The sequence below is a fragment of the Natrix helvetica genome, assembly GCF_964273705.1.
Source record: "Natrix helvetica genome assembly, chromosome: 9".
Lineage (NCBI taxonomy): Eukaryota > Metazoa > Chordata > Lepidosauria > Squamata > Natricidae > Natrix > Natrix helvetica.
Window position 1 is genome coordinate 4,866,193 of NC_138560.1, and position 12,919 is coordinate 4,879,111.

Genomic DNA, 12,919 nt, shown 5'->3' on the forward strand with positions numbered 1-12,919 from the left:
AGATGATGCAACTTTTGTTTGTGGTACGTGACTTTCCTTAATTTAGCAAGGCAATTATGAACCCAGCCCAGAGTGGCTTGCTTAAAGCAGGATTAAGCAAAGCAAACCACGGGCTGAGCCCAGGTAGTGTTTATTTGTTGTTTTAAAAAGGGTTTTCCACCCTTGTGAACACCACATTCGGAACCAGTTTAATGTGGTGGTGAAGGTAGCTAGCCTAGAAACCCAAGAGGGTCTGAGTTCTAGTCCTTCTTTGGACACAAATGACTGCTGGGTGACCTTGGGTCAATCGCCAAGAGATGGTAAGTTCTCCACTCTCTTCAGAAACATTCTATCAGGTTGGCCCGTCCCGTTGACCTTCCATAAGGCTGTAAAGACCTGGTTATGTGCCCAGGCCTGGGTCCCTCGCTATGTTAAAGCCCTATTTCTGGGCTATATTAACATATACTGCAATAGTTTTACTTAGCAACTATTTATCTATTTATTTTGTATTGTTTTAAGGGTTTTGTTTTTATGATGTACACCACCCAGTCACTTGTTCAGATGGCAGCTATAGAAAGCAAATGAAGGTTTGGCATGAAAACTGTGTTCACCAATAACTTTGTGTGACTTCATGTGGGTTTGGGAAGAGGTTGCAGTGTATATGTCAAGATCCTTCTGGACTGCGTCTCCAATCCTCACCATCTCCGACATCAATGTCTTTCATTTATTGAGAGTACAACCTAAAATCAAGGGGAAACACATGGAGCACCTACTAGTTTGGATCACACCTTTCCATTACTCAGGTTCCTATTAAAAGACTTTTACTCCAGTTTTCACAAGTATGGTTTAGGTCCCTCTTCTCTGACCAGCAAATATTCATCAGCATCTTTTAATGTATTCTAAAGACGAATCCGTCCTTGTGCTGATTTAGAACACCTGAAAAATTCCAGGAATGTAGGTATGAAAGGCTGGACTCTAGGCCAGCTCTGTTCTTGTTAGGAATTAAAGGCAGTTGCAAATTATCTTCTTTATTAACATTGTGACTTGCAAATACAGTACATTAAGAATTTTGTCCAAAAGTGGTTTTTGTTTGGGTTTTTTTGGTAAAAAAAAATACAATTTTTAAATTACTTATTTCTGGCTCTTCCAACTGCAATTTAGCAGCTTCCTTACAATCCAAACCTTTTCATATTTTTAAAGTCTATTATTTATAGTATATACAAAGAACCACAGAATTGAAAAGTATCCTTAGAAAAGTGACTCAAGCTTCCACACCCTTATGATCAACTCTCGTAATATGGAGCTAGGCTGCATTTTTTTCATAAAAGGGAAGAATCTACCTCAGCACCATCTTTGAGAGTGTAAGGTTTTTCTTCCAAGAAAAAGAATAGTTAAAGCAGTCTGCTCTGCTGCCATCTTTTGATCAAGTGTACCTGCTACTTTGTAAAATTACTCTCCAGTGTTGCAAGAGCACACACAAAAATGACAAGTACAGGTAGCAAGCATGACATACACAAGTCAGACTGAAAGAGTGTCAAGGCCCTTCAATGCTTCATTAGCAGATAAATTATCTCTCACAAAGATTTTCTTTTTTGCTCCAAATGAGAAGAATCCAGGCTGAATTATTGCCTTTGTTCATATTCTGCTACATCTAATGTCCATCAAGATCATTCTTGGCTTGTTCTTTCAATGCTTCTGTGGCACAATTGATTCCTGGGAATCCCGTCGCTGCCAAGATCCAGCCCTGTCGCATGACGGAATGATGATTTTCTAAAGTCTTTTTTTTTGTTTTTGTTTCCCTGAAGTCTATATCCAACAATAATCAAGTAGTAAAAATACCCTGTAAAAAAAGAGAAAGCAAAAAGTTAAAGCAGAGGTCTAACTTGATATTTAGCTTGTTTGCAAGCAGTGTTCACTATATTTCTTCGGGAGAGTTTTTATCTCAAGACATCATTAGGATCTAGTTACACTGTTGTCTATTTTTCTAGTGCCGTTTGTTTTTATCTTGTGCTATAGGTAGCCCTTGGCTTATATTATTGGGAGCAGACTTTTTATTGCTAAGCAAGGCAGTCATTAAATAAATTGTGCCCAGTTTTGTCATCTTTTTTGTTAAGTGAATCATGCAGTCGATAAGCAAATCCAGTCTCCCCAATGACTTGGCTTGCAAGAAACTCCTGGGGAAGGTAACAAAGATTGTATCCTTATGATTTATATTGATATTGTTTTCTGATTGCTTATTTGAACCCTATGACTATCATTGTGTTGTACCTTATGATTGACAAACGTATCTTGTGTTTTTATGTACAGAGAGCATATGCACCAAAGACAAATTCCTTGTGTGTCCATTCACACATGGCAAATAAAGAATTCTATTCTATTCTATACTAAAAATAGCAATCACATGACCTCACGACCCAACTGTCACAAATACATACTAGTTGCCAAGTGCTCAAATTTTGATCATATGACCAGGGGATGCTGTGACTGTCATAAATGGAAGGATCAGTTGCAAGTCACTATTTCAGTGCCATTGTTACTTTGAACAGTTGCTAAATGAATAGTTGTGCAAGTCGAGGTCTACCTGTATATATTCTAAACAGAAATGATTCCATAAATTATCTATTGGATATTTCCACTAGACAGAAAAGGATGCATTGCCTACATATTTGGCAGCATGTCATGAGGTTACGCTGTTCTAGGAAACAGAAGCCTGTAACATCAAGACAAAAACCACGTCATATTATGGTTCTGTATAATTTTTTCTAAAGCAGCTTTATTTATTAGTTAGGCTCTTTGCAGATCAAGGCTACCCCAAATTCTCTGAAGCACAGAGGGTCCCTATTGTGCTCCTTACTTGTAGAGCTGATTCAAAGGAGTGAATTAACTTCTGAAAAATGAGAGCTTCTTATCAGTTCCGACAACCAGCTAGTTTGGAAGGAACATACCTATGCCACCTAGTTGTTGTTACCACACCTGGGGGATAACATTTTCCAGTAACAAACGCCGACCCTCCTCATAATCATCCTCATCCACGTTGACTAGCAGCCGAATAGCTTCCTGGCCCACAGCTTCTTTAAGGGAGTCTGTGATGAAGACGCCTTTCAATGCCTCGAGCAGCGAGCCGTTCATATAGTCACTCCAAAAGGCATCCAGGTAAGAGAGCTCTGAGAACTTGATGTCACAGATGATTGAGCCCAGGTCACGGGATTTCAGGATAGTGTTTGACTGCCCAAACACATCAAACTGACGCTCCAAATGGTTCTGCTTGTTGGACATCACATTCTGACGCAAGACAGGCTCATGCTGACAATATTCTGCCCGAACACGAAGCCGGATGTCTGAGAGGAGCACACGAAAGAGAGAGAAAGAGAAGGAGGGGGAAGAAAGAAAAAGAGGGCCATTAGAGATGTCGGTCACAAACAGAGCAAGAAGACAAACACACAGTCATGCAGCGGTATTCTAGGATCAGGCTTTCAATAGTCCTGAGCATAAAAACCAACCACGCTGAAGCTGAAACCCATTCAGGATTCCCCCAAAATTCAGGGACCTGAAGGAGTCAAGCTCAGCAAGGGGCATTTCCACTAATTTTTAGATGTTCCTTTGGCACAAAGTTAGAGCTGAACTTCATTTATACTTATCTGGTAGCCTCCATATTCAGCCTGCAACACCTCCCTATTTCAAATTAAATATGAATACCCATCCAGCCTCAATTCCTACCTAGAGGAGCAAAAGAACAAATCCCTCAGTGTAGCATATCCTCCACCTTTACCATCTATGCCTGCTATCAGCCATCAACATGGGTCTTAATATGATGTACATAGTTTTCAGTCAATGGAAGTTAGCGTATACATCTAAAACAACTTGAATTAATAAAATGTAAGGCAAGATCAACCTGATCTATTGGCTGGATTTGAAAAGAGTCTGAACTAAAATGAGGGACCTATTCTGCACACACCCTTGTTGTTTATATTCTGGACATACTGACATGCTGCTAGGCAGGTTTACTACTGTGGCGTAGATGCCTCACTAATTAGCAAAGTTCAGCTCTAACTGTGGACTGCGGAAGCAAAAGAACAGGTCTGTTTTGTTCAGTCACCCCCAATGTTATCGTCAGCATTGTAGCTGAATGTGTTAAAAGGTTCAAAAGGGAGGGATAAATGGAACGAATACAGAGTAAGATACGTTTAAGAAAATGAGGCAGGTGGTGCATTACATACGCTCAACAAGGCCGTCAGCTTTAATTTCTCTGTGTCTTGTGGTCATCACCTGTAGAAGCATTAACTCAAAGTGCAGTCACAGCCCTTTTCCAGTAACTTTGCACGGCCTGGAGCCCAAACCCACCCACACCACCAAGCTACAAGAAGTTTTTCAGTAGCTGAGAGCCCTCAAGCAGCAGGAGCTTCAGAATCCTTTCCCCCCCCACAACCCCAGATGGGCAACAGCAAAGCTGTGCAACAAACTGCATTTAATAGTGGCCCATAGCATTGATTCATTTTTAATTCAATGGCAGACAGCCAAGAAGCAGCAAAATTTAAACACGTTTAAAGACCTTCTACTGAGCTTCTACTAGAAACAGTTCCTTTCCACCCACATTTACGATCATTGCACCAGAAGGTTGCTAGTCCATACACTCAATACCCGCTTGCCTTAAAGGACTTCAGCTGCTGGGCCACTGGAAACCATTTTGGGGTTCCAAATACAGGTTCCCACCCAATTGCTGACTAGATACATTTAAATTGAAAATCTCCCTTTGCACTGTACACAGCGTAAAATACAGACTTTTTGCATCCATGATTAGGCACATGATTTCATCAGAACAGTTCACCCAGTTTCTAATATCAACAATGTTCTGGAGTACTTTATGAGGCAGCTGTCAGAGTTGGCGTTAACATACTGGCAATCCTTGAGTCACAGTTACATTGCACTTGAACTGATTTAGCCGCTTTCTTTCCTCCCCAGGACACAATGAGAATTAAGACTGTATGAAAGAATCCCAGCTTTTATTTCCAAACAGGCAGGAAGCATATCAAATTGCAGGCTCTGGCTATGTGGGAATGGTCTTCTACATAAATGCCTCCTAGACTGTGGGAATTTGTTCAACCATTTTCCACAGCCAGCAGTAATGCAAGCTCTGAACAGCTGCACTGAATTAAACACTAAACTCATGGGCAAATACACCAGCTGAGGCAGTACAAACACTATCATACCCACCCACCCCATCATTTCAGGGCCCGTCCCAGTGAAATAATCCCACTGTGGTTATTATGTAGAAGTAAAGACAAACTTGAAAAAGTTGTTTCTGAGCCAGATACTGCGCATAGGCTTCTGCCAATGTCTTTTCCCAAGTTTGAGTCACAGTAGCAAGAATGAAGGAAAAACCTTCAGGTCCATTATCACTCAAGTAGCATGGTTTCAGAGAAGGAGGCCTGTCACCTCGGTATTCATGCAACCGCATTAGTGTGTGTTCAACACTATTAAAAGATTACAAACCAAGATCAAGTGACCCAACAGGAACCAGAGAACTTTAAATTCTCAGTTTCCGAGACATGTTGGGACCTACAGATCATCCTGAATCAGATATCTTTATTTTACTTATTTATTTATAATAAATTAATAATAATCTATATATTATCCCACCCACTACCCAAAACCAAAATTAAATATTTACAGGCCAACAAAAACCATTACAGACAATGAAACCACAGAAAAAGGCCTCTACTGCGCTGAAGGCCACAAGTCCCAAAGTCCAAGGCTGTGTCCCTCACAGCTTGTATAAGAGTGCTGCAGGGTCCAGTTGCAGGTTCGCTTCTAACATAGAAGAAGCGCTGAAGAGGCAGGTGAAATAATCAAGTGGGACACACTTAGTTTTTGCTTTTAAACTTGTTTGGGTATTTTTACCAGTGTCTGGTACTTGGCCCGCTTGCCTGGGCCAATACTTATGCTTTTCCAGGGATGAATTTCAACTGTGGACCGAGAGAAACATGGTTCAAGACTTTTAGCACATGGTAACATCAAGAAATCATTCTGAGATTCAATATTGTAAAAGAACACAAAAAATGGCGTAAAGAACCTAAGCTAACTTCTGACATGGACTGCTGCAGATACCAGACTGAATACAGATATTTCTCTACAAGGTGATTAACAGGTAGTCCTCGACTTGCAACCACAAATGGGGGGCAGAATTTCTGTTGTTCGGCAAGGTGGTTGTTAAAAGTGAGTTGTGCCCAGTTTTACAATCTCTTTGCCATGGTTGTTAACGTGAATCATTGAACTTGTTAAAAGAATCATGCAGTTGTTAAGCAAACCCAGCAATTCCCCATTGGTCTTGCTTATTGGAAGCCGCTCGGAAGGTTGCAAAGGGTGATCACGTTATCCTGGGATGCTTGCAGCTGTCATAAATATATTCTAGTTGCCAAGTGCCTGAATTCTGATCATGCAACTATGGCAATGCAGTGCAGGGACTGATTTTAAGTCCCTTTTTTCAGTGCTGTTGTAACCTCAAAAAGTCACTAAGGAATGATTGTAAGTTGAGGATTACCTGTGGTTTTTTAAAATTATTATTACTGAGGACAAAGTGACACACAAACAATTATTCTTATTATATTTACTGGAACTGGGAAATACTAGTGACAACCATGAACAATTTCAGGAATATCAACACTTGTGAATGCATATACCAATAATAAATGTTGGCTAACCAAAAGGGACTGCCCAATTCAACTGATGTGAAGAATTTAAGGACATTTCCACTCCAATCAAAGGGATAAAAAAGGAGCCCTCAAGAATCCCATAGAAGTTATAATGGTCTGATATCTGCAGCAGTAATTATATGCAAAATTAAGATCAGTTGATAGGGAGGCCTTCAATGGACTGACATATCAAAGAATGGCAACTCCCAAAGAACAAATCCCTCACAGCTATACTATCCCAGCCTGTTTCCATCACATTAGGGGTGGGCAGCTATAGCAACTTTATGCCCTATGGACTTCAACTCCCAGAAATCCTGAGCCAGCATAGCTGACTCAGGAATTCTAGAAGCACAAGAATTCTTGAAGAATTCTGGAACCATAGGTCATAAAATTGCCGTAGTTGTTGACCCTTGCATCAGGCCCTGCTGGAGGTTTGGGGCACAAGGCCCCGACAGTGCCAGTCTGGAGTAGCTCTAACCAGTATCATAAACCCAGGAGCTGACAGTGCAGCCCTGTCCCCTATGGGCATTCAAAACAATCAACATGTCTTTATGAAGTGGCTGTCTGAAAAGCTGGCATGCAGGGTGGGCAACCTTTTTTTTTTTAGAAATAGTAAGTCAGCAGATATCATAAAATACAAATTTGCTTTTCACAAAGTACTGGTGGAAATTCGGGTGCATGGATTCATTTACCTTTGCGAGACCATTCTGTGAGGAGAGTGCACAAGTGAGACAGAGTCTCTTTATCATCAACTTTTGCTTAGTAACCTGGAATTTAAATGGTGGATTGAGAAAGAATTGGCAGAAATCAAGCAGCAACAAAAAAATGTTCATTCGGGAGTTTGCATGGATTTTTCTTCATTACGGTATTGCTCTTTCAAACTGAGATAGCCTACAGTACTATAGCATACCAGAAAGGGAGACTCCCAGGTTTAGTTCTGCAACTCAGAAAGCTAATAAAATAGCAGAGCTCATTTCAGAAGCAGCTGCCTAGGAATCTTAAATTCTGCCTCAGTGAAGCAAGGTAATTTTACAAAGAATATGGGCAACAATCTAGGTGTTGAACTGAGTTTACAGTTTGATCCTTGCACCTACCCGGCAGTAGCCTTAGCTGCACTTTGAAGTTGCAGTTTTGAAACTGATTGTATTTTTTTTGAACATTCTTCGTTAGAACCCATGGCCTGTAAATTGGTCAGATGGTAAGACAAGTGTTTTTGTGCATTCGCTTTTGTTTCATTTGCATTGCACTGACACAAACACAATAGCACAAGAGTTCTGCGGGGATCATCTGCCAGCCCTGGGTACCCACTGGCTGAGTGGTGAGGGTGCTACAAACTAGGCAGATGGAACACACTTCCAGATAAGGAAACTGTAAACACATTATGTGGTTTGTCAGACAATGGTCCACCTGCAGATTTCACAGTTTTCTTATGCAGAGTCCTTAGCTAATAAGAAAGACATATAGTATCTGAGACAACCTTAAATTATTCAAAGGAGATAAAATATGCTGGTCTTAAGAGACAGGCACTTACGCAGAGCTGGAAACCAAGACAGAAATCTGACTGTTAATTCATCTGTATGATTTTAGTTTACAATTTAGATACATACTGCTGATGTCAGAGTATAATTCAAGAGATGACTACTACCAACCAAGGCAGGAGGATAAACTTCTTAGAAAATCAGAAGAAACCAAGCAGCACCAACAGAGCTATTCAATAATAGCTCAAATCAAGTGTTGGCCTTTATTGGCAAGTCATTCCAAAGAATAAAACAGCTATTTACTTGGCGAACATATTTAATCTTGTCTCCAATCAAAATAGCATGGCTCTATTACTCATGAGTTTTTTTTTTACTACCATCACACAGAGAATGAGCTTGTGGTATGTATGAACTCCTTGCAGGAATGATTATTTTCTTGTAAATGTAAAAAAGGACTTTTAAATCTTTCCATTCTGAGCCCAGAAGTTTTTCATTTGGAATTAATACTTTCACCAGAATTTTTCCATCTGAAATTATTAAAAGTGGAACTAACCAGATTATCTTGCATTTCTCCAGCTCAACACAGAGATCATCATCAGAGTCATTAAGATACTCTCTTCAAGACCAGCATATGAAACACTTCAGTGTACTGAAATAAGTCTCCCCAAAGCTGATGTTATGGATATCCAAGTTGGAAGGCATTCATAAAATTTGTTGTTATGCAAGATGCCCAAGAAAAGTTTATATGAAACTCGGGTATATATTTTGAGCATAAATTTGTTTTGACAGTAGTGAAAAAATAGTTGTCCATTACCAAATTACGCAGGGAACTGAAGACAAATTCTATGAAGCGGATTGGAGACTTCCCACCTTCTCTCAAGAAGGGGTCAAAAACTCCTATTCTCATTTAGTGGAACCAAGTCTTAATATCAGGTTTAAACTGCAGTTAATATTGTAAGCCAAACCTCAGGCTACCTACACAAGACATCCTGTGTAATTCAGCTACTGCATCTCTTTTTCCTCCCCCCCACCAACCAACCCTACTCCTTTGTGATTCTAGTCAAAGAAAGAGAAATATAAACAATGACCCTTAATTGAAACCAGGGTTGCTAATGTGGTTTCATGGGTTTTCAAAACAAAATAAAACAAAATCTAGATCAAATGCATTCCGAGAACACAAGCGCATGCCAGGCAGACACCTACCACAAGTCACTTTGGTGGGAGCTGGAACCTCCTGCTTTGGAGCAGAAGCCGCTTTAGCTCCCCGTCGTCTACAAAGAGAAGTAGCCTTAGATCGACCTCTGCTTACTCGCTTCCTTTTGCTCGAATTGGAGCCTAGAGAAAGAAAGGGGGAGGGGGGAAAGAAATGATACAAGTTTTCATGGTGCTCCCCATTAGCCTACCACTAATAAATAGAAAAGAATCTCTGTAGCTCAGGATTGAATTGTGAGATCTTTGGCGCACTCTGAGGGTTGTTTGCTTGCAGATGTTTCATTACCGACTAGCTAACATCAGTGCTAGCAAGTGTGGGGCTCGCTAGAAATAAATCTCACGTTACATAAATCTGCCATTCTACATCCATGATTCATGAATTTCAAACACCAGATAGCAATTGATTATAATTTATCTGAAAAATGTTAGTTTAAAATGGATCTTTGATTAGGCACAGAATTATACTGCTAAGTATTAATATCCTGACCTTTATAAAAGTTTAGCATCTGTAATCAACAGTTAAAAGACAAATCAGAACACAGAATATTTTTCTCTTTTCAAATTGGACAATTTACAAACCTGTCTCCCACTGATCATGTCGATGCTCTGAAGAGGCTGAATTCAGACAATTGTCCATTTGTTGATCTGCTGGTAGAACAGATGGTCCATAGGTGTATCTCTCAGGAGAAACTAGAATTAAAAGTTTTGAAAGTTAGGCAGGACTTCAACTGGAAGAGTTCTGCAAGGAAACATCACCAATTGGTCAAATCTGTTTGGATTCCAGTTCTGCTGATGTTCTTATAATCACAATATTCAAAACAATATGTGCAAGGAATTATTCAGTTCTTGAAATTGTTGTAAACATTTCCCCCCTTTAACATTTTGTTGTAAACATTTCCCCCCTTTAACATTTATCCTACTATAAGTAAAACTGCTACAAAATAGGTAGAAATGATCTAGGTTAAATATCCACTAAGAAAAGAAACTGTTACTTTGTGAGATTCAGTCAACAATGAAATGTTACATTTCCCCTACTGCTCCAATCCAGTACCTGTACGCTGCCTTTTCAGGGTAACATATGGCAATAGATCATGTCTTGTTAGCACCCTCAGGAGCTGTAAAAGCTGCACAAAATTGGTTTCATCACATTTGCCTCTCCTCTCCAACTCCAGGAGCAGTTGGACACCATTCTTTGCCTGCAATTTCTCTGCAACTGCCTCAAGGTTGCCATCATTCCTGCCCAAATTACACTGGCACGGGTTTTTCCTCTTCCAGTTTTCTAATGCTGGTGAAGTAAGCTCAGAACCACCTTCTTCTGCTGCCGCCACAGTCCAAAGGGCCGGATCCAATGGATGAGTCCAGGGCTGTGTCTCATCCAGAAGGAACGAGAGCACTTCCACATCATTCTCTGTGAGCTGAGAACCAATGATTTCAAACATCTGATGCAGGGAAACCATCCCATAATATTCAAAGCATTCTTCGTCTTCCCAAATGTGGGCAAAAAGTTGCCTTCTCATGTCAGCCATGTAAAAACACGAATCCTAGGAAGCTTTAAAGATTACAAGCTAGGACTGAATGGATAAGCTGTATTCTGAAAACAGATGGAAAAAGAAGAGTCTCTTGCCAAGTTAAATTAAAAAAATACAGAAACTGATCTGAAGCCTTGAAGGAGGAGCCTTTCAGTTTCACCACACAAGAATCTGTAAATGAGAAATTGGAGTTACTGAATCAGATCAAACCTTCCATTGTTGCCTCGATTAACAGAACAATAATCATACAGATCTACGTCATTAATACTACACACCTATGATTTGTGTGTGTACACTTGCATGCACGTGCCTTTGAGTCAAGTGTTGACTCCTGGTGACTACCTGGACAAGCCCTTTCCGTTTTCTTGATCACCTTTTTCTTTCTTTCTACAGAAGTGGCTTGCCATTAACTCCTTCCTTATGACAAGAGAGTAATTAACATAAAGACACAAAGCTGTCTTGCTGCCTCCCCAGGCAAGACGAGAGGGTTCTTATTGTCTACCCCTCAATGTGACTGTGGTGCTCCTCGACAAAATATCCACTACGTTGTGTCTGAATGTCCGTCAAGAGCTTACACTGGCCCATTGTCTGATTTTTTCAACATAGACCACCCTGTCCTTGAATAGCTGGGTGGATTGGACATTAACATGTGAACTACTATAACTTCTGTGAGTCCCTTGGACTGCAAGGCGATCCAACCGGTCAGTCCTAGAGGAGATCAACCCCGACTGCTCTTTAGAAGGCAGATCCTGAAGAGGAAACTCAAATACTTTGGCCACCTAATGAGAAGGAAGGACTCCATGGAGAAGAGCCGAATGCTGGGAAAGAATTGAGGGCAAAAGAAGAAAGGGACGACAGAGAACGAGGTGGCTGGATGGAGTCACCGAAGCAGTCGGCAGGAGATTAAATGAGGATGGTAGAGGACAAGAAGGCCTGGAGGAACGTTGTCCATGGAGTGGCGAATGGGTCGGACACGACTTCGAAACTAACAACGAAGTCTATGTATTTGCCATACGCTAAATAAATAAATAAAAACGCCGTTTCATGGCCGACCAGACGGACGCCTTTCGGGCAGCCTGCAAAGCATGGACACGCCGCGCGAGGGCAGCCGCGGGCTTGCCCCGCCCCTCCTCCCCCCGCCCCGCCCCTCGTCACAAGGAGCAACACAAACATCCGAGGTGTGGACGAACCCCGCTTGGCGCAGCCGAGCCCCCCCCCCCACGCACACACCACGCAGCCCGAAACTCCGCCCCTGCAGGGACGGAGAGCCCCGCCCACAGAAGGGGAGGGGCGGCGGTCGCCTCCCCTTCGGAACAACCGTCTGAGGCCCCTCCCCACACGGCTCATTTACCCTGTTTTTGACGTCCCCTCCCCCACTTCCTCGACCCAGACAAGCATCTCCCCTCGTTGTTTTTCTCCCCCCCACTCACGTCGCCTCTTCCCCTCCCGCGGCAGGTTTTGACATTTCGCTCCTCTCCATTTCTTTTAATCCTCGCGCAGCCCCTCCGCCCATCGTTGTTTTTCTGACAGTAGGCCACCCCCTCAAATACACCTCACAACTACCGCCTCCCTCCCCGCTTTCCTTGTTTTATCGGCACCCCCGACTCCCTCATCATGAAATCCCGGTATCCTTCTCCACCTTTTTTCCTGACCGTCCCTACTTTGGCACGAAATAAACTGCCTCCCCTCACCGGATCTCTCGTCGCCACAGACTGCCGCCGTCGCCGCCGTTTCAATCTTTCTGGCACCTTCGACTCATCTGCGCCTGCGCTCCCCGCGGGTAGGCGCCTGGCCGCGCGTGCGCTCCAAGGTTATTTGTGTCTTGCTCGCTCCAACTGGGCGTCGAGACGGCCTCTCCCGCGCATGCGCCAGGGCCGTCCCTCGGCAGACTAAGCGATGTCGTTCCCTGCGTCGCGTTCCCCCATTCACGTGGCAGCTCGCTACTGTCCCCGTGACTCACGAGCGGGGTGGGATTAGTCATTCAACAACAACTGCCCCGCCCTCACCCCGCTGATCGGAGACGGCGCTTCCG

The 12,919-nt window shown here is 42.3% G+C and overlaps 1 protein-coding gene across 4 annotated transcripts in view; it reads right to left on the minus strand.

Annotated features, from left to right (window-relative positions):
* Positions 1 to 991: 991 nt before the first annotated feature.
* The window catches only part of DEDD2 (death effector domain containing 2), a 39,809-nt gene continuing 27,881 nt past the window's right edge, over positions 992 to 12,919 (minus strand). For 2 of the 4 annotated variants that reach the window (XM_081961751.1, XM_081961749.1), the window contains exons 2-6: positions 10,410 to 11,058; positions 9,938 to 10,048; positions 9,350 to 9,481; positions 2,925 to 3,317; positions 992 to 1,819 (exon numbers count right to left, since the gene is read on the minus strand). In XM_081961751.1, coding sequence (XP_081817877.1) covers positions 2,944 to 3,317; positions 9,350 to 9,481; positions 9,938 to 10,048; positions 10,410 to 10,884 — 1,092 coding nt within the window. In that variant the 5' untranslated portion in view covers positions 10,885 to 11,058 and the 3' untranslated portion in view covers positions 992 to 1,819; positions 2,925 to 2,943. Of the gene's footprint in view, positions 1,820 to 2,924; positions 3,318 to 9,349; positions 9,482 to 9,937; positions 10,049 to 10,409; positions 11,059 to 12,526; positions 12,547 to 12,578; positions 12,715 to 12,919 lie in introns of those variants that run through there. The other 2 variants (XM_081961748.1, XM_081961750.1) reach the window with 2 other exon arrangements.